General features: G+C 36.3%; 1 protein-coding gene across 2 annotated transcripts in view; it reads right to left on the reverse strand.

Moving 5' to 3' along the window:
• Positions 1 to 617: 617 nt before the first annotated feature.
• TINAG (tubulointerstitial nephritis antigen) overlaps positions 618 to 24005 on the reverse strand; it is a 41783-nt gene continuing 18395 nt past the window's right edge. The window contains exons 6-11 of one of the 2 annotated variants that reach the window (XM_051613579.1): positions 23819 to 23969; positions 18566 to 18746; positions 18003 to 18048; positions 13340 to 13445; positions 1857 to 1902; positions 618 to 842 (exon numbers count right to left, since the gene is read on the reverse strand). In XM_051613579.1, the coding sequence (XP_051469539.1) occupies positions 726 to 842; positions 1857 to 1902; positions 13340 to 13445; positions 18003 to 18048; positions 18566 to 18746; positions 23819 to 23969 (647 nt within the window). In that variant the 3' untranslated portion in view covers positions 618 to 725. Of the gene's footprint in view, positions 843 to 1856; positions 1903 to 1922; positions 9653 to 13339; positions 13446 to 18002; positions 18049 to 18565; positions 18747 to 23818; positions 23970 to 24005 lie in introns of those variants that run through there. The other variant, XM_051613580.1, reaches the window with a different exon arrangement.

Below are 24005 nucleotides of genomic sequence, written 5' to 3' on the forward strand. Positions count from 1 at the left end.
ATTTTCTTCTTTATTTTCCTTTAATTAAATAAATTCTTAAAAATGTACATTTCTAATTGTGGGTATGAAAACAACAATACGCTGTTTCACTGCAAGTAATTTTTTAAATTACTCTAAATGCATAGACTTTGTGGGATCTATTAGTAAAATGTTAATTTCCTGGAAGAGACAGTGACACATATATATAGCTTCTCTAAGCTACAATAGGAAGTAATTATTCTGCAACAGGATCAGAACTGTACTTATATTTCTTTGGAATGTTATATCCAGTATGAACATTAGCTGAGCCAATTCTGTGTGGAAGAGCACATAATATTTCTGAAGTGGTTTGTGACCAGAATACAGAATATTGTAAAGACATTAATATTAAAATGTAACTCACATTGTTTCAGGCACTGCTGAATCAACCATTAGTAATATAACAAAAATAGTGGTGAGATGTAAATTACAGAGGTGGGAACATGCTGCTCTATGAGACCCCGAGGTTTTTAGTAGTCCTGGATACAACTGGCTATTAGTGTAAGGGAGTGTTTGTAGCAGGTGTGATCTGAGAGCACTGTGATGGCTGTGGTGTGCTCAAGTCAGAAGGCCCTAATGAACCAAAACAGAAAAGAAAGTAACTTACAGGGAAGACATTTTTATTTCTCTAGAAAGACTAATATGCAACAATGGAGAGAACAGATACATAAATCAGAGTATGGTACAATACGATTTAAAGTAGAAGACTATGGCTGTCCCAAAGTAGCTAATATCAGCTTCTCAATATCACACTCGTTTTGTCCACGTAGAATCCTAAAATAACCATTTTCTCCCCAGGATTTTCCCCAGGAATTTGCAGCAATCTAAAGAAAAACAGAGGAAAAAAACCACAGAATTTTAATTTTAAAGTAGCATTTAAAAAATACAAGGTGTAAACTGCAAAATTAATATTTTGTGTTAGAGTTTCCTTTTTAAGAAACAGAGTTGCTCAGGTTGGGTGCACTGAGAAATGAAACACAGCTTTTTCTGAGTTCGAATAATTTGTTCCTTTGTGTTCTGATCAAAATTTCAGTTCCAAACCCAGGGTTAATAAAAATGGAATACTATTTCTGAACCAACAATGGTCAAAATTCCAATTACAACTAATCTGTTAAAGACAGACCCAAGATATGAAGAAAAGTTGATTTTTAATAAATCAGATTTTGTTCAGGCAGATGATCATATTGATACTGAGCAATTTAGTTTCTAATGAAATCAGTAGAAGTTTTGACCTAGATGTCAATGAAACTACCTACCATAAGCCCTGCCATCCGCTGTATAAACTCCAAATTACCTTCTGCTGAATGCAGGAATGAGATGAGCTGTTATTCATAATCAAAGTGATAAATCTGACTTACTCTAAATGGCTAAATGCCAGTGGTTAGGGTTGGTTTTTTTCTGGTTGCTGGAAAACATTTGCTAACATTGCTTAAATAGATAACTTATCTTTTCCAAATATTTTAACAAATAATATTGATCACTTTTTTTGAGTCTCATTTGTAAGCATCAAAAAGAACTGAGTCTTCATGGGAAAATTTAATGACATTTGAGAATTTGCATAAGATTTGAGACAGAAAAGACAGTTTAAGAAAAACCACAGATATAGGTGGGAGATTGGATGAAACAGGCTTTTGAAATTGAGGTAGATGATGCTATAATTTTAGGGTCAGCATGATAAAACTTGCCTGAAAGGAAATAGAATTATGTGGGAGACTTTAAGGTGAAGAAAACAAAAAATAGATGCTGAGAGAGTGAGTGAAAGGAAGGTTTTTTTAGATAATCTGTGTTGTAAAGATTTTTTTTGTCCTACCTCAGAAGAGTTCTATGGATTCACTTACCCAGAACTTCTGTTTCTGTTCATTTTTTTTAGCTAACTCACCCCACCTGTTACAAAAGATGGTATTAGTGAGATATTTGATGCATATGTTCGTATTTTGTACCTTTAACCAAGCAACTAGAAACAAACCTTGTCTTAGCTAGTTGTCCTAAATTCAGTACCAGAACAAAGCACAACTGATAGACGTCTCCACATTTAAATAATGAACTCTCACAATGATGAAAAGTAAGAGAAGTATCCTGCTAGCCGAAAACCAGACTGCCATTAGGGACTACAAAAAGTTTATGCAAGTGTAGTTTTAGTTTGTCATTGCAAAACCTGTTTTCATTGACAGACACTCTCCTCTGGAGAGTTTGCCAGCTGAACTGAACAGAACTGAACTGTGTAGGAGTATTGAAATTAAAGTGAACATATTTCTTCAATTCAGCTGAAGATCCCTAGGAACATTTTTTTTTAAGATTTATTTCAACATCTTTTCAAAAATAGCTGGTGAGTTGGGACTGAAAATGGTTTCAGCTTTTCTCTGTGCAAATTAAATTACTGACAGCTTAATCTGTTTCACTGCACAGTGTGGAGGATAACCTGTAAACTTACTTGATGTTTCTTTGACATCTTTGAGGACATACTAAATGTTGTGGCAATATCCATGAAGCCATACGAGAGATTGTCCCCACCTGCCAAGTGACAGGACTTTCATAAACGTGCAGTTGCAGCTGAACAGCACAGAGCTCAGAGTTGTTAAGCCTCGCTTTGTACATACGTGGGGCAAAAGTATTTCTAAGGAGTTCAGTGGGCAAAAGCCGCACCTCACACCTCAGGTAGCTATGCAATCCTGGTATCCCTATTGATTGCTCAAAGGGCTCTGGCTCATTTTGCATTTATAAAAGGAATGCTATTCACAGGTCGTGGTGATCAGATGTCTGTAAAAGGGAAAAAATGAATAGAAAATCAAAGATGTTAACTTCTACAGGTGTTTTCACGGTATAAAGTTAGCTCTAGAATATACAGGATGCCATTGACAGGGTGTTTATCGGTTTATATGCCACAAACGCCATGTGCTTGACCTGTATCTGCAGCTCTCCATTCACTTTGAAAGGCAAGCAGCAAAAACACGATGAGAAAACCCACACTGCAAATAGGGAAATTAGAATGGTTGTGTCATGTTTTGTAGAACAATTTGAACAGCCACAGTGGCACTAGCTGTCCCTGGTTAACAGTGAATCCTAATGTAAGTGGAATACCTGCACTTCCAGCCAAGGGAAAAAAAAAAAGCAAGACAAATTGGTGACTTGCAGACAGGTGAAGTCTGGATTAGTTGCCAGTACAAATTGTAGCTTTTGCTCATTAAATGCAAGGAAACAAAAAAACATTAATGGTCATTATAACCATTGAATATAACCATTTTTTAGAAAGTCCTCATAATGCTTTTCTGTCAATTGCCATGTGAAATTTCAGGGATTATTAATAATCTTTGCCAAATATATTTCAGATACAGTTTACCATGACCATAGATTTTCTAAAAAATATATGGTAGGCTATCTGATTTCATATCAGATTGAGTTTTCCTTCTTTCCTTGTGACCATTTCACTAAGTAACCCCACATCAGCCACAGTATGAAAGTCCAATATTTACATCTGTCTTAAAGACAGAGGAAAAATGCCTTGAATTTACATTCATGTATTCCTCCATTCAGCACTACACATTATCTCTCCCACTTGTTTGAGCAGGGTGATGATCAGTTACTGCAGATTCACATTTCTGTGATTCAGTATGTTTCTAACACTTGTTATTTTCTAAGAAAAAAACATCAGTAAATTTCTTGTTTCATACAAGGACAGGAATCTATTGAATCTCAGAAATTTTTCTAAATGGAAGAAAACTTAGCAACCAAAATTTTAAATTATCATTTTAATCCTTGACTATAACATATCCATTAATTTAATTTCCTAGGTTTTGTTCCATCATAGTCAGATACAAACCGAGGTCCTTAACATATGGATTTTATCTTACAGTTTAGAAAGCAAGAGTTGCTTACTCAGTAGTTCATGCTCTTGGGCACTCATCCAAACACTCTAAATTAAACTACATTAAAGTGTACAAGAATACGACTAGCAGGTCAAGAAAAACTACTAATCTCCTTTATTCAGGAACTGCTGTTCTGCGTCCTGAGCACTAGTCTAGTTTTTGTTTTCCCCATACAGGAGAGACATTAACAGACTTGAACAAGACCAGCAGGAGTCCACTGGGATATTTGGGATCTGGAGCACCTGGTGTACAGGGAGAGGCTGAGGATGCTTCCTTTGTTCAGCTCTCAGGAGAGGTGGCTCAGGGGAAAACTTTTTGTTGTCCATGGCTTTACAAAGTACGGGTATGAGATCATAGAGCAGACTCTACTGGTATATGCACAGCAAATGGTCAGAAGATAACAGTCACAGTTTTCTGCAATGGAAATTGCAATTGAATATAAGAAAAAAACATACTTTATGACAAGAATGGCTAGGCACTACTGGCTTGAAAGTTTATGGAAGAGTCTGTGCGAGCTTGTATTCAGAGATATCCTAAACTCAACCTGAGAAGCCCCATGAACCTTAACTATGAAGGTGGTTCTCCTTCAAGCTGGGAGATTAAACTAGATGATCTTCAGAGATCTCTTCTAATCTTAATTATATCCTTTTCCTTTGCCATAATTGGACATAATCAGTACCACAGTCAGTCAAAGTCACTTAATCCAAGATGGCCCTGCCAATTTGGGTTGCAGAAAGTTGGACCAAATACATTCCAGTCTCAGTCAAAAGTTCTATGAATTATTACATTTTGTAATCTATGTAGATTAAGTGTATTAATAGATTGTGATGAGACAAGTGATTTTTCCAATTTTTTTTATGGTTGAAGTCTGAAGAGCAAATATTAAGGTTGATTTACTGTTTACTGATCAAAATCAGTCTTGGGATTAGTGCATGAATCAGGAGCAGGACTTAGCAGGAAAGGTGTAAGAGAGTGTCATCTCCATAGATGCTGATCTTCTCTGGCAGCAATTCTGTCATGAGTTCCCAGGCCTGTTTACCAAGCCTTTCCTAAAACATAGGATCATAGAATGTCTCGGGTTGGAAGGATGTCTAAAGGTCATCTAGTCCAACCCCCCTGCAATAAGCAGGGACATCTCACTCTAGGTCAGGTTGCTCAGAGCCCCATCAAGCCTTACCTTGAATGTCTCCAGGGATGGGGACCCCACCAAGATTCCAGGCAACCTCTTCCAGTGATCCACCACCCTCATATTAAATAACTGTTTCTTAACATCCAACATTAATCTACCCTGCTGTAGCTTGAAACCATTACCCCTTGTTCTATTCTTACCTGCCCTAATGAACAGCTCTTCCCCAGCCTTCTTATAAGCCCCCTTTCAGGTACTGGCACAGTTTGTTTAGGTTTATTCCAAAGCACATCTGAGATTCACCAGATCTCATTTATGCCAGGCTAACGTGCTTCTCGCCATCTGAAAAAGGACTGAGCTTTAATGGAAACAGCTGTTGTTTTGTGAACCATGCTCTACATACATTTTTCAGTGACACATGTTTATAGCCTAATGCCAGTTTGATTTGATATCTTGCCCTTGGGAATGAATGCCAGCTCCATCAACAGCATTTCTGGGAATTTTCTGGCTCATTCATACTAATGTACCTTCTAAAGAGGAAGGAATTCTTTCAACAAAACTAAAGTGGAAAATGTTCTGTAGTAGTATCTCTAGGAAAGGGGGACATATCTTCTAAAATGGATTACTCAATTTTCTGACTTAGATTTCCCAGCATAGGTATTACATTTGTTCTTTGCAATTTATCTTTTTCACCTTTCCTGCCTACATAGTTACACTTCAGTAGCTTCTGTGATTTCAGCCTTATTGATGTAGTAAATTCATTCTGCATTTTATCCCTTAGTTGCACCTATCAATATGTTACGGCATCCAAGCACACCTTCCACTTTAAGCTTAATTTAAGTTTAGACTTCTTAGATAAAATAAATCCCTAAATATCCTTTCTGCTGCTAAACCAGGTATCTGAGCGTGAATTTTCTGAATTCTAAAGAAATATAATGTAAAATTCAGTTTGAATTTTAACTGCTGTTGTACTTGCTGCTGGAAGTAATACTCCTTGAAATATGAACAAAGACTGACTTAGAGAAACTTGTTAAAATCATCAGATAGCATTTAGCAATCTGAAGATAAATTCAGAGGAAATGTCAAGCTTAAAAAGACACCCCATGCAACACTACAGGCAGGGGAATAGTGGCTGGGAAGCTGCCCAGAGGAAAAGGTCCTGAGGTTATTGGTCCGTAGCCAGCTGATTATGGGCCAGCAGTGTGCCCAGGTGGCCAAGAAGGCCAACAGCATCCTGGCTTGTATGAGCAATAGTGTGGCCAGCAAGACTATGGCAGTGATTGTCCCCCTGTACTGTGCATCGGTGAGGACACACCTTGAGTACTGTGTTCAGTTTTGGGCCCCTCACTACAAGGAAGACATTGAGGTGCCAGAGTATGTCTAGAGAAGTGTAATGAAGCTGGTGAAGGGTCTGGAGAACAGGTCTTATGAGGAGTGTGTGAGGGAACTGGGATTGTTCAGTTTGGAGAAAAGGAGGCTGAGGAGAGACCTTGCTGCTCTCTAAAACTACCTGAAATGAGGATGTAGCGAGGTGGGAGTTGGTCTCTTCTCCCTGGTGACAAGTGAATGGACAAGAGGAAATGATCTCAGGTTGTGCCAGGGGAAATTTAGGTTGGATATTAGGAAAAATTTCTTCACTGAAAGGGGTATCATGAGTTGTAACAGGCTCCTCAGGGAAGTGGTTGTGTGTCTGTCCCTGGTGGCTTAGGGACATGGTTTAGTGGTGGGCTTGTCAGTGTGCTAGGTTAAAAGCTGGATTTGACGATCTTAAGGGCCTTTTCCAACCAAAACTATTCTATTATTCTAGGTATTTATGTGACAAGTTGAGAAAATAAGAGGTCAAAATACATAGACACTGACAACCTAAATGTATGTAGGGATCAAAGGCCAAGCAGAAGGAGAAAATTAAGTGTCATGTATTACTCCATCGACAGAACAGGGGTAAGAAGTCCAGGAAAAAAAAAACCCAACATAAAACCAACCAACCAAAAAAAACATCAAGAAGAAACATCCCAAGGATGAAGTCATTTAACTTCCAGTGCAATTAGTCCCCAGATGGAAATTATGGAGACTTAAAAGTGAGTTGTTACATTCTTGGACAACATCCATTAAAGAAGAGTATTACATTTTCCGGAAGATGACCAAAATAATCTAATAGCACTTTTTTGTCTCTTGTTTTTGTGAGTATTCCAGCTTGATATTTACTCCAAATGAATGACATTTCAAAAGCAACAGGTACTGGACCTCATTACTCACACAGAGAGGGAATCTATTAGGGTTATTTTTATGCTTTAGACCACTAATAAACACACCATCTTTTTTTAGGAAAAGTTTTCAGCCTTACCTTCTCCAAATTTTCTATTTTTATTAAGAAGAAAAAGAAGAGATTTTAAGGAATTATTAAGGAGAAGGTCTGCCTATCAATTATTGAAAATTACTAAATTACTAAAAGTAAAACTAAAAGGGAGTTTTCTTCTGACTGGCAAAAATACTGTATAAGAAATAAATCACTTTGCTGTTCCAAAATGAACCATCATGATATTCAATCAAAACTAACCTTGAATAAAAAGAAGTAATTTCATTAAGCTGCATTCAGTCCCCTTCCAGTGAAAAAGTAAGCAAAGTATTTCCATTTACTCAAGGGAAACCAGATCCAGCTGGCTGTAAAGAGAATTCTTACACTCTTTCAGATAAAAGGATGAATACTTGCATGCTTGCATAAAGTGATTTTCATAGTTCTGTGACCAGTTTTATATAGTAGAGGCACCGTAGCTGTCCTTTTTGATAATAACTTTCCCTTTATATTAACTTTGTAGGAGCAGGCCCTGCAGGCATACACTGCTTGAGAGTTGAAAAACTAGAATATGGAGATTATTTCAGTATTCTTCCACAGAATGAAAACTGGTTTTGTTTGAACATTCCCTAGTTTCTTTTTCAAGAATTTGTATCAATACAATGAAGGTGGACTTCACAAGAGAAGTATAAAAAAAAGTTCCAAAAAACCCCATGGTCATTGATACTTAAATATTCTTGAATAAAATAGCAAAAGAATGCAAGAAATGCAGCCTAATACAACAAAAAAAGGTCATTAGTAGTGGGTCCAGCACTGAGGTGTTTTGTAGGAGACCAGAAACTAGACTGTACCATGCTTACTTTCAGGAGGTAGGTAAAATGCTGTTAAAAGCAAATTGCCAGTGTCAACAGTTAAATTATCCCCACATCATCAATTATATGGGAGACAGTATCATGGATTTAACTACACAAATCATTCGACATTGTGATTCTTTCCACCATGATCTTCTAATGTATTTCTTTTTGCTGTAAAATATTTTTTAGGATATTGCTCTGTAATGTTTAATATCTGATGTTGATTGTCTGACAACAATAAAGTATATTTTCTTTTTTTCCCATGAAAGTAAAAGGGAATTCAACCCAAGGTTTCTTTAGTCAGGAAAAAATAATCTGAGTCATGACTTTTGGAGGTTAAAGATGCTACTTGGGTTTTTTTTGAGTCTATGCTGCAGTGAGGAAAAGCGAAGAGGAAAATGAAGGGAAAAACAATGTCTTCAAAGGCAAAACCTGAGATGTCACTAACAGTAGTCACTGATATCTATTTTAAGACTTTGGAATTTGCACTGGTGAGTCATTTAATTGGGCATTAAATCTTAGAATGCTGTTGCTCTGCCTGACTATCCCCTCAACTCTCAAACACGAGTTTTTGCCTCACATGTCAATTTTATCTCCATTAGTATGCCTTTTTGTGTTGAGAAACATTCAACTAATGCTTTTTTCAGGGCATAGATGTTTCAATGCCATTTAATCTGCTGCAGTATTGAATTTAAAGCTTCCAGTGAATCATTGATAAAAATAGAGGGGAAATGTGTTTCCATTTAAGGTACACCTCTAAATGCCCTCTTATGAAAGTCTTTTGTCATCCTGAGATCCTCCCAAACATCTGTAAATCTGTTTTTCATTAAATAGTATCTAAAGTTTTTAATAAAACTATTCTTGTCCTCTCCAAGCCTTAAGGTAACAGTCCATAGATTTGAGTGTAGCCAAAGACTTCAGCTTTTGGGGCCTTTCTTAATTTTTCAGTATTAAGGGATCAGAAGATACAGCTTTTTGAGTGAAGGTATGGATCAGACATTGTAGTCACTGGTACTGAAGGGATGCAGAGGAATCAGAATCATAGAATGGCTAGGGTTGAAAGGGACCTTAAAGATAATTTAGTTCCAACCCCCCTGGATGGGCAGGGACACCAGGTTGATCGAAGCCTTATGCAACCTGGCCTTGAACACCTCCAGGGATGGGGCATCCACAACCTCCGTGGGCAACCTATTCCAGCATCTCACCACCATTACAGGAAAGAACTTTTTCCTAATGTTCAACCTGAGAAAAGTTTTGTCTGAACAGGCTGAAAATGTTAATGAAGGTTGCTTTACTTCACTGTGCCTAACTTTGAAAAGAGATATATTCAAACTAGAACTGTAGATATTTAAGCCAATGTGTTACCTCTAGGCTGGACAGACTTTGGCATCTTTACACCATCAACAAATTGCTTCATCTTTTGTTTCCCTGAGGAGAAGGAACTTTTCCTTTTTCTTTCCTTTTTTTTTTTTTTAAATATTTCCTTTCCCTAAGAAAGCTAGAGGAGTAGAAGGAAAAGAAGATTAAAAGAAGAGATGTACCAGTTTTACAGACAATCTGCTATAGTGTACAATAGACTCTTGACAGGTATGTTCAGCATCTCTAGCTTGAATGTATAGATCTGAGACACAAATCTGTTACCAAGTTCATCTTTTATGTGAATTCAGTCTACTTCTATTATTAAGAGATTTTCAGATAAAGATGACAGTTTCACATGTCATTTTCCCATCATTAGTCATCTTAAAATAACAGAGTGCAGCTGAAAAAGTGGAAGTTACCAAACTTTGACCAATTGACCTTCCTTAGTCCCACTTACCATTTGCAGTTTGTCTCTCTTAAGTTTATTTTCATTCTGATGTCATTAAAAGTTCTAACTGTATAGATATATACTCATATGTACATGTGTACATATACACAAGCATACATATACAAGACATTCTGAAGATAATATACTACCGTAAATGTTATGTACCTGTCAGACAGTAATTTTATTTTTAAGCTACTTTATGATGCCATTACAAGTAAGATTTCTCTAGTCTAAGCTAGAAATTTTAATGTTAGGTCTGTCAGTCGGATGTTACTCCCTAGGTTCTTTTATAGTCAAGAAGGAGAAATAATATCCCACAATTCAACTCACCTTAAGATAGATACCTAGGATAGGACAGATGAATAGCCATGAAAGAAAGGGGAAAATGGCAACCTAGCAGAGACACAGAAATCTAACTTCTAAGCACCAACACTTAGCTGTTATGTATCCCAGTCTTTTACTCATTTTTCTGCTTGCCTCCCTATCTCTGGAATACTGACACAGAAACTGTTTGAGAAATCCTACCCTTCAAATGCCAGTGGGGTGAGCCCATCCTGCTTTCCAATTGCTGAAAGCCTTATTTCACTGTCCATAGAGACCGTGATCAAAGCCAGACAGTCTGTTTCCCTCAACGCCTTCCTCCTGGCTATTCCACATTTCCTCTCCTCCTTCCATGCTGTTCTGTCTTTTCCTATTCTCTCCTTGAGCCTGAGGTTACACAGTACCTCACTGAAAATGTACTTATAGTCCTATCAGAGCTGATTTTATAAATAAGAAGCCTTCAAAATATAGAAAATTACTAGCAATTTTGAGTCACAGAACAAGGAAAGTCAGTCAATGCATTTGCAATCCTTTTGAATGATCAGTTAAGCAGTTTATATGTGAATTTCTGGTTTTGTACAAATAACTCTTGCAAGCTTCACCAAAATTTACTTCCACTTTACGACTCAATCACTTTGTAAATTGTACAATTCATGTGTCATTAAAGGCATTCTCAAAATGTTTCTGAGAGATCACAAATATCAAGCCAATATGATCAGTCACTATTATGACTGTCGTTTACAAATATTTAATCTCTTTTACAGAAGGGGTTATAAATAACCCCTTGTTACTGGTAAATGGGATGTTATTGGTTAATATGGTGGTGGATCACTGTAACAGGTTGCCTAGTGGAGGCCCTATCCAAGGAGGCATTTGAGGTCAGGCTAGATGGGGCTCTGAAAAATTTGTTCAAGTGTGAGATGTCAGTGCTTATTGTAGGGGGTTTGGACTAGATAACCTTTATAGGTCCCTTCTAACCCAAGACATTCTATGATTCTATTAAAAAAATCAGACTACAATAAACATGAACCCACACAAAACTGTTTTCTTTACCCTGTGTCAGCATGTGTCTGCTTCTTTTTTTCTCTCCAAGTACCATCTCAACAAAGCAGAATGCAAATAATCATTAGTATTTTTATTTGAAGTCCAACTTTAATAAGATTCTCAGGAGTTCTTAATTTAGGTCAAGAAGCCTGCATAATCTTTTGCTCAAAAATACCCCACTGAAGCTATATACAGAAGTGGCAAAAAACAGGATACATATTTTATATTCAAATTTATTCAAACCAATTCATTAAATTAAAAAGTGTATCTTAATCTTGAAGACATTAAAATCTTTACAAAAAAGCGTTGTAGACTTTGTGGTGCAGAGTCAAATTTGATGGCTTGATTTGTCGTTATTAAAAACTCAAGTACACCTAGCCTTAAGCTCAGACAGTCTTCAATTTGTCAAATTTGAATTAAGTTTCTACAGTTAAAGATAACTGCAAAGATATTTATACGGCACAATCTTGAAGGTCAAAACACTAATGCATTAGACAATGAAAAGATGCATAACTCTTTATATTGTTTGATCCATTGGATACTTCTGCAGTGATCAATTAAAGATAGTAAGTAAATGTTTTTCCTGCATATCAAAAGTTGAGGCAGGTTGAGGTTTCTTATATATCATTGCCTTCAGTTTTCTTCTTTTTCATTCACTTCTTATGTCTTTTTTCAATATAACAGACCACTTGGCTGGCTTTTCTCTTTCTCTGTTTTGCACTGACCATTCAACACAATCCTCTGCAGGGAGCTGCAGGCCTCAGTCAAGGTGCTCAGTTTTTTGTTCCTCAGTGGCTCCTTGCCTAAGGGCTACTATCCTTTCCTTTACAGTCTAACAGCCCCCATTTAAATCAGCATCCACTTCAGCACGTTAATAGCCCTCCTTCTCTTTCTGTCCTCAGCCATCAGTTTGTCTCCCAGTAGACCAGGCTGCTCCAAGCCTTATCCAACCTGTCCTTCCTATTTTCCTAATTCAGTGCTCCATTTTTCCATGCTAAATTTCAATCTGCCTCTTTCATTACTTGAAACAATCACTATAAGCATACTTCAGGAGCTTTTCCTCTACTTTTTGCAGCAGTATAGGGTCAAAGATGATCTTGCATAATCCTGCTTCTTCTCTTTGCAGCTGTGCCACTATCAAGCACATTCCTAAAATTCATAGCTAGCAGTTTTCACATTCAAAGGCATTGCCATGTCCTTTACAAGGATATCTTCACTAAGATCACAAACACTAAATACACTTTATTTTATGACTTTATTTCTTGATTTACATGTTGAAGATACTCTCAGTAATCTTCTTAGCACAGGCCAGAATCATTATTATTTGATATTCTAGATCACTTATAAAATATTTGTTTGAGACTCTGCAGTCATTTCTCTGCTTAACTATCCTTGCTTTTTCCCTCCATGTCCAGGAATAAAGCCCTTTGGTGTGTTCTGTAATTCAAGTGTATGCATCTACATCTGAGGAGAAATCCACTAATATATTGTACACTCTCTTCTGCAGCAGTTTCAGAGCTGTATCTGTATTTCTTGTGCATCCAAAGCAAAATCAGCAGCATCCCAGCAGCAGCTGATTTCTGTTTGGGGTGTAAAGAGCCTGGACTGCTGTGCCAGTAAGGTGTACTTGCTAATTAGGAAGTCACTTGCAAATTTTTGTGCTTCCATTTGCCTTCTGCTTGGTGACATGTTTGGATGAAATTGTGTCCATTTTTTTCACTATTTGTTGTGTGCATGGAATACTTTTGAATACTCATAAAAATATTTCATTCGATAAACCAGCATATTTGAAATTTTTAGAGGAAATATTAGATTAAAAGATGATGGGACTATACCTCTTTCCAGTGTTCTCTAAAATTCTCAGATATGTGAAAATGAAACAACAATCTTATGTTGGAAGCTAACAGTTCTCCACCTCTGATAGTGAAAACGTTTCATTCTAAACTGGTTGTTGACATTTTACTACATTTATAACTAGCAGATGAGAAGGACAGAAGAATATGCTTTACTCACCCAAGGACTTTGACTGAATGAGTTTTCCATTTAGATCCTGCTTTCTGGGAGTGTCTGTAGATTCCTTCTTTGTAAAGGAAAAAATCTTCATACACTTTCATTATAGCTAAAAAAAAATAGGAAAAACCAGCACAGTCAGTAAACATTGTTTCTCTTCTTGTTTGCTCCTTGGATTTGACCAGTGAGATTTGTGTTGTGTATTGGACTGCCTAAGTGTACTTTGTATTTACACTGAATTCACTAATTGCTTACAAATTCCCTACAGTGAGTGAACAAAGTGAAATACTTCAACAGAGATCTCTCAGAGGTCTCTTGTCAAGTTAATTGAGTTTCCCTGCCTTGGAAACTTTCTATCCTGGACTTCTTTTAATACCATAAGAAGAAATATTGCTTCATGTAGGTTTACATAGTTTTTCTCAATCCCAGTGAAATCCAATTCAATAAAATAGGTCTAAATTACCTTTAGATTCCAGTGAAACAGAAGCTTCAAACAAATGCTTAACTCCAACTTACTTTTAGCTTATCATTTTAACAGTCTTAGAGTGTTACACAGCTTTGAAGATGAGAATTAGTGAAATACAGTTTCCTACAGTCTTCCACCTTGCGAGTTGAATAAAGTACAACTTTCACTGACCATTTTTTTGTGGTCGGAGCATTTATAACATATGTGCCTGGTATAGATTTGTGGTGTCAAGTAAGGTGAGCTCATGCTGCAGGTTTTTTTTGTCTGTCATGCTTTCCAATTTCTTTTTCTTTCCTGAATATTTTCATAAACTTGAAAGACATTGACTATCATTATGACATTTTGGCCTCTATCATACTTGGCTGAAAACAGAAAAGAAAAACAAATTTTAAGGGATTAAAGAGAGAAGCTCAAAACATGGTCAAATGAGCCCATTTGCCCAGGAAACCTGGCTAAATATATACTTTGCTGATGAGGCTGGTTGCATAAAAAATATGTGCCAATAGTAACACATAGGGAATAAGCAGGTATGATGCTACTTAGGTGGGAAGTCCAGAGTAGAGCTATATCAGTTACATCAGAATTAAAGTTAAAAGCTTTTAGTGAAGGTTACAGCTCCTGCCAAGTTGCCTGCAGAACCAAAGCTCACACATACTGAGAGCAACAGGCCAAGTGGAAAATAGCACAAACTTTATTCTTGGTCTCTAGCTGCAAGCCTGGGACTCCCTTACAACTTTCTGCAAAGGATTCCCCCTCCCTCTGCCCCCAGGCTCCCCAGTGTATAGGGCAAGTTGTTTAACTCCTGTGGATGTCCCTGTACCACTATGAAAAATATGAGCAACTAAGGTTTCTGAGCTGCCAGAGGAGCCTGTGGGAGGAGGGTTTTAAGGTCATGTAAAGGAACAGAAAGAAGAGGACTCTCACTGGCCTTAGTCCAAGTGATGGTGTCAGAGGAGAAATGAAGGAGAAGAGTAATTAAAAAATTACTGTAGGGGCTTCCCCAGATCTTGTTTAGATGCCTTGGCCAGGGGGTGGCAAGGAAACAGAGGTGAGTGCAAGGACTGCAAAATTCACTCCTCCTGCAGGAAATCTGAGGTTAGAAGAACTCATCTGTCATCAGGCTGAGACAGGAGAAGGTAAGTTTAATTTCTGAATCACATTGTTCTTTGAAATCAAGGCCCATATATTCAGTTTCAAGAAACAATTAATTATTTATCAACAACTCTAAATCAAACCCATGTTCTTGGCTCTGTAATGAAACATCATACCTAAATTATTTCCACTTAAATGAAATAGAAAATTTTGAATTATGTTTCCAGAATTACTTCAGTCTACATGAGAGAATTTTATCCATTATTACATATTATACCTGCATTTAATGTGTACATGCGTATATATTTATGTATTTTTATGTATATGTACTTAAATATATATATATATACAAACACTCATGTATATTTATATCTATATAGCCTGCAATCAGGAGGGTATGGTGTTTGGAGTGAGCTGAGTGCATGAAATATAGGATGACAGAGAGATGATAATTCAAAATCAAGCACTGAGATATTTTTATTTAATCAGTGACTTTGTACTGATATAGACTGTAACTTGGACAGGAGGAGGTGATCATGGTCCATCAGCCAACTTTTTTCCTTCACACATAGAAAAAACTTTGCATTTTCCAAAAAGAATGGATTAATTACTAGTGAATCAGAAGGGGTAATAAATTTCCTAAGGCTGACTGCAGCTGATGCAGGAGCCACCTCAGTCATGACAAGCTGTCAGATCTAAGCATATAGATGCAAATAATTATAAGATTCATCTCTCTATGGATTTCTCAGCATAAAATTCTTAAATAAGAGTTTCTAGAAGAAGACATATGAAGGTATAAAACCCAAAAAGTACTTGCTACAAAATTAAAATTAATATAACACTGTATATTAATGTTGACTAGTGTTTTCTTTCATGTATCAGCAATTGAAATATTCCTTTGTTTTCCAAGATCATGATAACTGAAATTCTAGTTTTGGTTGGGGCAAAAATTTGATGTCTTGTCAACTACGAGCTAGCTTTTATTTTGCTTGAGACTGACTGATATGACAGAAAGGATAATTTTCCTATGTCAGCACCATAACTAGTATTTCCTGAAGTCCAATAAAAAAATTAATTAAACAAAAAAAATGAACGGGCTATATTAGACTGTCTATTATAATGTTTTCAAAGCCTTAATGAAAGTTCATTATGTTTATCTGAAAATGGATTTAAAAAAAAAAAGTCATCATTTTCATGTGAAAGTGCTGGTTGTTCATTTCCTGTGCCATATAAAATAATGACATATGTCAGAGAGAAATTGTCATTTAAAATTGAAAGCTGTATTAAGAAAAAAAAAAAGCAACCTTTCAGTTGCAATCCTAAACCTGTTTTAAAATTGCTAATCATGCATACTTTTTTCTTAACTTTGAATATTTCCAAAAATCCAGGTGCATTCATCATCAAACAGGATGACTTTCTATATTATGATCTTGAAAGGATCTTTGAGTGTTTTCCAGCTATTAAACATTACTTATTACATTAGATAAGACTTTCCAGAAGCACTTTGCAATTTCTTGAGGAATGACAAATGAATGAAAAATGGAAAAATCTCTTCCAGTAGCGGATGATCATTTGCAGAATATTATGAAAAAAAAAGAAAAGTATTATATGGTATTAAAATTAGAATTATGCCCTGATTACATGTGTAGTATGGGAAGACAGATGAGAGAATCAGTGACAAATTATTGGGTCATAACTGTGACTCATTTAAAAATCTCATTATAGCAAAATGAAAAAATGGAAAATTATTCACTCAGTTATACACTCTAGTTATACACCCTTCTTTAAATTTTGATTTTTCTACATACAGCATTCCCTTAACCTGATACATTTTTATCTGAAAAAGAATTGACATTTAATAAAATTGTATAAGTTATTCAGGGGTTAAAATCTAACAAATACCTGAATACACATTGTTTTATGTGGAAGGTTTAGTACTGACAGATTAATCCATCAAACTGTGTATACATAGACTAAGAATACAATATTAGAGAAAAGTTGTGAAAATTTATCTTGAGGATCTTAGTTTTTTCATTTTCTTATAGCCAGCAGAAATTGCTGTAATCCCTTCTAGATCAAATGCAGCATGGGAAAGAATATTTTCTTTGGACAAAGCTGGACAGAACATAAAAGACTGATCTTGTTAAGTCTGAGCTGCAGATTAATCACAACTGTACACATGAAGAACTTTGAGAAGTAATATCAACTCCATGATACACTGAAACTAATGAAATCTAATAACCAATATTATTTCAATAATAAATTGGAGGTTATGAAAATTCATTATATAATTGAGGGCAGTAGAAATGCAGAAGTCCCCTGAAGTAAAATGCTTTTGTTTTGCATCAGCCATCCATCCGAGAGAGGTGGACATCCCACACTATGACCTATCTCCGTCACCCCAAACCCCACATCCCTCCATCTCTCCAGTTATACTGTTCTAGGGTGTAGGCAGGAACCTGAATTTTCAGGTGCTGCCAGCACCTTCCATAGCTGCAAATGAACAGTATTCAGGAAAAACAACTCTTTTGCAGTCCTTCACTCCCTGCTCCAAGAGGGAAGGGACCTTCATTGGAGGGTTCAGCAGAAAAATTAAAAACTGATAGCCACATGCAACCAACAAGAGCATTTGGGCTCTGAAAGGGGAAATTCTAGGAGTATTCCAGCACTGAATGATTTGCCGGAGGGCCTGCAGACTGCAGCATTGCTTTCAGAGGGAAGGAGGCTCAGTGGGTTGGCATCAGCCAGTGGGCAAATCAACCCCAACACCAGAGAGCAGAGCTTTGCAAACATGTGATTTCTCCTGTAAAACTCCAAATTACTATTTCATCACTGAGCAAGGAGCTGTCATGGGGAAAAAGGCACATTTCCAGCACACAGATTTTGTGCAAACCCAGCTCAAGCTGATTTTACTCATCATGGACTCTGATGCAGTATAACTGCCTTCAGGAGCACTACTTGCCACTGAATGTCCCTGGATGAACTGAAGTGCAGGTCTGTTTTGTTCACTGGGGAGTGCAATTTGTGTTTTCTAATATTTCAATAAAAGGACATTGCACACTTCAAATATTTCAATAATAATATTGTCATCTTCCAAACTTACCATACCTTGCACTGGTCCTTTGTCCATGATTTCTTTCATTATATCAGTTTCCTGAGGGAAGGAGAGAGGGCAAGAGAAGATAATATATTCTATTAAATTAAATTAAAACTCATACTATTTTTCTGTGCTCTTTGTGTGTGTGTGTATATATATATATAGTATAAATGTACTATTGTACTTGTATTTCTGCTACAGAATATTTAGTTTATCAAATGAACAAAACCTTCAGAAACACATTTAAGAAGAACTAATACATAGTGAAGGCTGCATACTTATTTTTCTATCTCTAATTTCTGTAGGATCACAAGAGAGATGATGTAAAACTGAGAAACTATAACAAATTTAAACTTTTCTGAAAATATAAGGTGTCCTGGTTTGAGCCAGGATGGAGCCAATTGTTGTCACAGTTTGACTCAGGATCGGCAATTAAACCAGAGACATAAGGGCAGTATGAAGGAAAATTCACGGTTCTAGACTGCTAGTAAAGTAAGCGTATTTCCACATGCCAGATAATTTTCAAACACCAAAGGAGAAAAATGGGTGAGACAACAGGAGAACATGAACTTACTTTTGAGGAGACCCTGTAGTGAGAGGCACACCGGTAGAGCCGATTGGATTCTTCTAACGCATTGGGACATGGGCCATTTGTGTAGTTTTTCCCATATTCACTTGACACATAACAGTGATTTTCACCTGATGACCCCAGGTGACTGTTCCAAAATGATGGATAACAAGCATAGGATACAACCCTGTTCATATGAGAGAAAAAAAAAAAAGAAAAAAAAGTTTATAAGAAACTTAATTAAACATTTTTTCAGTTTTATTTCAAGTTTTTAACTACTTTAAAACTGTTGTATTTCAAGTAAATCTACAAAGTTCCTCAGCCTTCAAAATGTGAATGTCTTGTATCTCCAAAGGGATGCCATTTGCTTCAACTCATATACATGATGTTCGTGATTAAGTTTCAGCTGAAGGAGTCCTCTGGACTATGTGAATATATGTTTCAGCACTTGTCATCCAGTACATTAATCTCTTTAATAAAGCATGAAAGTTCACACTGAGTAAGATCAATAAATTAACAATGTTGTCAACAGGATCCATTTAGCAAAAATGGCTTGTGAAATGGGCATATTGCAGCAGAAATTTTTTAAAGTTAATGAACTGTTTTCTAGCTTTCTCTACATTTTCTACAGGAATGTTGGTGAAAAGCTACAGATCTTTTTAATTCTTTTTAGCTAAAAATCCTCTAACTTTCCAGTTTTTTGACAGCATAAAGAGAACATTTGCTTACATTTTTATGAATGCTTGTTGAGATAAAAAGTCCTATATTCCTTTTTTAAAGTTTTGGGTACAAATAGTTGGTGTCCTGTCCACATATGAGTAAATGTGGAACTTCTTCCCAAGCGAGGTATAACCTTTAGTGATTAAGACCAAGAGCTTAATTGATACTAAAAACAAAGCACTGAGTTTTCAGTAAGGTAACGAAGAATCCAACCACAGTGCAGTATTAGGGGAAGCATTTGTAGGTGGGGCTGGTCACTGGGTTCCTCCATCTTCATTCACAGTGGGAAGTAAAAATAACAAATTATCTGGAGTGAGGGACTTTGCCTAGATTGAAACACTGACAAATATATGACATAGAACAGGTGAGATTGGGAAGGCATCAGAGGGGTGAAATTTTACAATTTTACAAATTCTTGCAATTTTATAATTTTGCTATTTTGCAGTCCTGTTCAGGCTATTACTGTTTATGCCTGGAAGTCAACGTAGCCCAAAGACAAACAGAGGCAAACTTTGTGACTTACAAACACGTGTTATCCAGTGTGCACAGAAGACTGGGGACTACTCCAGGGGTCTTTGGCCACAGAGCTCCTTCAGTCAATTCCTGGCTATTGACAACAATGAGTCTCTCATAGAAACTAAAATAGCAGATAGTGCCACGATATCACAGGGGTATGCGTCTCATCTCTACAGCTCCTGAAAACATCCTGTCTGTTTCTTAGAAAAGTGTCTATCTCAAAATTTTTATAAATGCTGAGATTTTTAGCTCTCATATACAGCAGTTAAGTTTTTCCTACCAGTTCTAAAAATTTTGCATTTAAGCTTTCAGTTTCAAGGTTTTAGGGTTTATCTGCAGGAAATATTACTCTTTTTAACACTTCTAAATGAAAATCTATATTCTACATAGAATTTACTTTAAAAATGTTAAGTCCAGTAATCACTGGGCAGTTTCTATTCTAAAAAAGATATGGAAACAGCAAAAATCTATTTGTAGAGAGAATCATGGGGCAAATGTGCAATAGTACATATATTAATTGCATTTATTGTTTTAAACAAAACAAAGAATCTGGAAGAATCTGTCCAACATAATTCTAGTGGCAGGCTTCAAAAACTCAAAGGCTTTTAAAATTGATAATGTCAGAGGTGTGACTGTGGAGCTGAGATAGGTCACCTGAGACTCAATACCATGCTAATTTTGGATTTGGAAATCTCCAAAGTGCTACATCAAACGAGCTTTGAACAGAGGCTAAGAGCTTTTATTCCATCCAAGAACAGAGAGGGATTTCAAGAGGTTGTTTCAAGGAAAGGCAGGGGGTGATTTTAATTCTTTACCTTGACAATCATGAAATGAACTGCTGCTTAACACAGTAAGTTTGTTTCTTTCAAGTATCTTATCCTAAAATTTTCAGGCATTCTGACTGTCTGACTAACTGAACATCCTTTTTACTTCAATAAATTGAAGGAAACAAAACATATATTTAAACTGAAATACTTAGAGAAAAGCATACCAATTTTTCCACTTATTACTTTATTATTATTTTTTTATGAGATACCAGGACCTCCTAGTTTTCTGTATTACACTGCTAGATGTTTCCAAAACATTATGCACATTTCTGTGATAATACCATGGAGGCTTATTAGATAGTTTTTTTTAAAGCGCATAATTAGATAGTTCACTGAAGCAGAATATTTTAAAATAGGAAGTCCTATGAAAAGGATACGTATTTAAGCAGCTCACCAATTATACTAAACTTCCAGCTCTTTCCTGAAAGATGAGTTTGTACATGCTGAAGCATCAGCACAACAGTAGTCAGTGAAAACATTTCAAGGAGAAGACATTGACAGAAAAGTCACAGAAGAGAAGCATAAGTAAATGTGAATGTGTTTATGTGCAAATATTGATACAGATGTAAAAAAATACTATTAGGGACAAGCAGCATCTAGGGATAAGCAGAAAAAGTCTGCAGTGTGTTGGTACATTCTTGGCAGAATTCATCTGAAGTCATGTTTATGTGCTCAATCTAATGACATTTTTTGTGGGTTTATTGTATTTATGAATTTGAATTGTGAGATGAGAACATAATCTGAAATGTTAGATTATGCCATTAGCAAGTTGGCTAAAAATAACAATAATGTAATACCCTGCAAATCCTAAGAGCCCAAAGGACAAATCAGATCAAACCCTGATTAGGAGCCATATTTGCATTCAAGTGTGTGACCTTTTTATTATCTGAAAATGATTTTTTTTCCCCCTCATTCTTAAACACTGTAACATTTTTATAATATATAATACTATAATATCTCAAATTATGGCTGTTAACTGAAATGCCTAAAATTAATAATACTTAGAATACAGATTAATTCTTTAACTAATGGAGAAAGACAGAGAGAGAGAGAGAGAGAGAGAGAGAGAGAAAGGGAGTTAAACAGTGATTCAGCTCTTCTTATAATAGATTTCACTTTTAATTGAGTGCTCAGTGATTCTGAAAAGTCAGGTCTCAGCACTGGCCTACCCTCACTGAGCTTTATGGAAGACTTCCATTGACTTCACTGGGGATCATTTATGCCAGCACTTGATTTTACTGAAAATCTATCAAAAACCTGAAATAAGCACTTCAGAAAACAGAAAAACAAAAGCTTTAGAGTAGCATCAAACACCTGCAGTGCAAATTTAGAAGCCCACACAGAAAATCAATGTGTTTCCTCCCTACTGTAGGACATCGAGATAATGAAAAATATTATTGCGATATACTGGCTCATAAAATAAAAGTCACTTGAAAGAGTGAGGAGCCAAACAATATATAGTTAGACACATTCAAAAGACACTTCAGACTTTTATGCCATAAATATCCATTTTTTTCATTGTAAAAAGCAAAAGTTAATGGACTACAGAGTTTTATCTACAAAAAATATTAATTCATCAGTCCAGAATATAAAAAGGTTTAATTTTATATATATATATATATATATATATATATATATATATATATATATATGCATAATTTGATCTTGACCACTGTCAGAGACAAAATATTGGGCTAGATGGATCCTTGCTCAGACCCAGCATTCTCATGTTCTTCCAGTATCTGTCCTCACAGATATTCAGATATTTTCCTTAAAGTGTTTAATTGTGCCTGGAGCTGTTGGAAGAGAATTTGCAATATAATTTGAACTCGAGGAAAGAAAATCAGGATTTAGAAATGTTATAAGTAGACATATTCTCATGTGTGATACTTTAATAGCAAATCGATCATGGGGTTAAGAATGGGTAGCAAGCAAAAGTCTGTAAAAAAACATGTTGGAGCTAGATTCATGGAAACAAGAGAACTGGATGAATTAATAAGAAAAGAGTCTTGGACTGCAGAGATTTATTTGAGATCTGGATAGAATCCAAAAATTTGTGATGGTTCTCATAACTGCCCTACAGATTCTTTAGTCAGGCAGCTGCAAGAGACTGGTGAACACCATGAGGCATCTCAGATGACTGAGCGGTAATGCCAATACTTGGGACTTCGGAGGTATAAAGGCAGTTCTCAGGACTGCTTTGGTGAGCTGAGGTGTCCTGTCCATATGCTACCAGTCTTCCATCAATCAGAAAACCTGCTCCACACACCACTTTCACACTGATGCTCTAAGGGCAGTCAAGGAACAGTCCTCCCACTGCTGTGTTTACAGCAGCATGAGCTCCTGTGGGTAAAAAAGTGCTTCACACAGCTTCAGCGTTCTTTGCATTCCATATAGACAAAAGTTAAATCTTCTACTTAAACTGCATCTGGAGAACAGGCTGTGTCACTAATCACACTGTGTCAGGAAAAAAAAAAAATAAAAAAATTAAAAATTACAGCTTTCTGGTATAGGAATAATATTACTATTTCGGGCTCATGGTGTTTATGCTCTTACAGGGATGATAGACTGGAGGGAATGGAAGACTGGGAGGGAGGTTGTTCCATTGCTGTGTTCTTCAGGGATTTGTCAGTGTTGTGTTCTGGCCCCAGCCTGGGATGGGATAAATACAGTTTGCTTTATAGAAAGACAATGTCTGATCCTGTAGAATATTCAGATTGTTGTCTCATGCAACTGGCTGCTTACTCAAGATTATTTAACTTGAAGAGCCTTTATCCCAAGAACCATAGAAGTTTTGAGTCCATGTATAGTTCTGTCTTTGAGATATAAAATCCTTTCTTGTTTGTCTTGCTGTTATAGCCTTTTCCCCAGCGGTTTCAGCTAATGACAACATCCAGATGTAATGAGGCTTAAATGGAAACTCAGAGTTTTCTCACTAAGAGCCCTCATTCAAAATAGTCTTCATTTCTTTCTTTGGGAATGCTTCGTCATTCCTGGGCTTCACGAAGGTGCTTTAGAGGATGTGTAAAGGGAAGAGAGTGATGGTCTTGATGAAGTAATACAGTTAATCTGACCTAGGACTGAGATAAATGCCTCTTTTTGGAGGTCAGAAATCATCATTGTAATACGAGCAACATTATAATTTTAGCAAGTGGTTTAAGTTAAAGTAATCTAAACAGATAGACAAAATATTTACCCATGTGTTTTCAGATATCTCCAGGCACCATCGATACTTCCACCATTGCATCCATGTTGGTTCCTGGTATCACAAGAGATGAGATTCTGAGCAGAAAGGTTGTCTGTGATCTGACCCTGGGAGTGAATTGCTATTCTATCTGCTGCAACACCTGTTTTGAAATAAGTTTTCCATTATAAAACCCAAA

Source organism: Apus apus, chromosome 3 (assembly GCF_020740795.1).
Source record: "Apus apus isolate bApuApu2 chromosome 3, bApuApu2.pri.cur, whole genome shotgun sequence".
In the NCBI taxonomy this organism is placed as follows: domain Eukaryota; kingdom Metazoa; phylum Chordata; class Aves; order Apodiformes; family Apodidae; genus Apus; species Apus apus.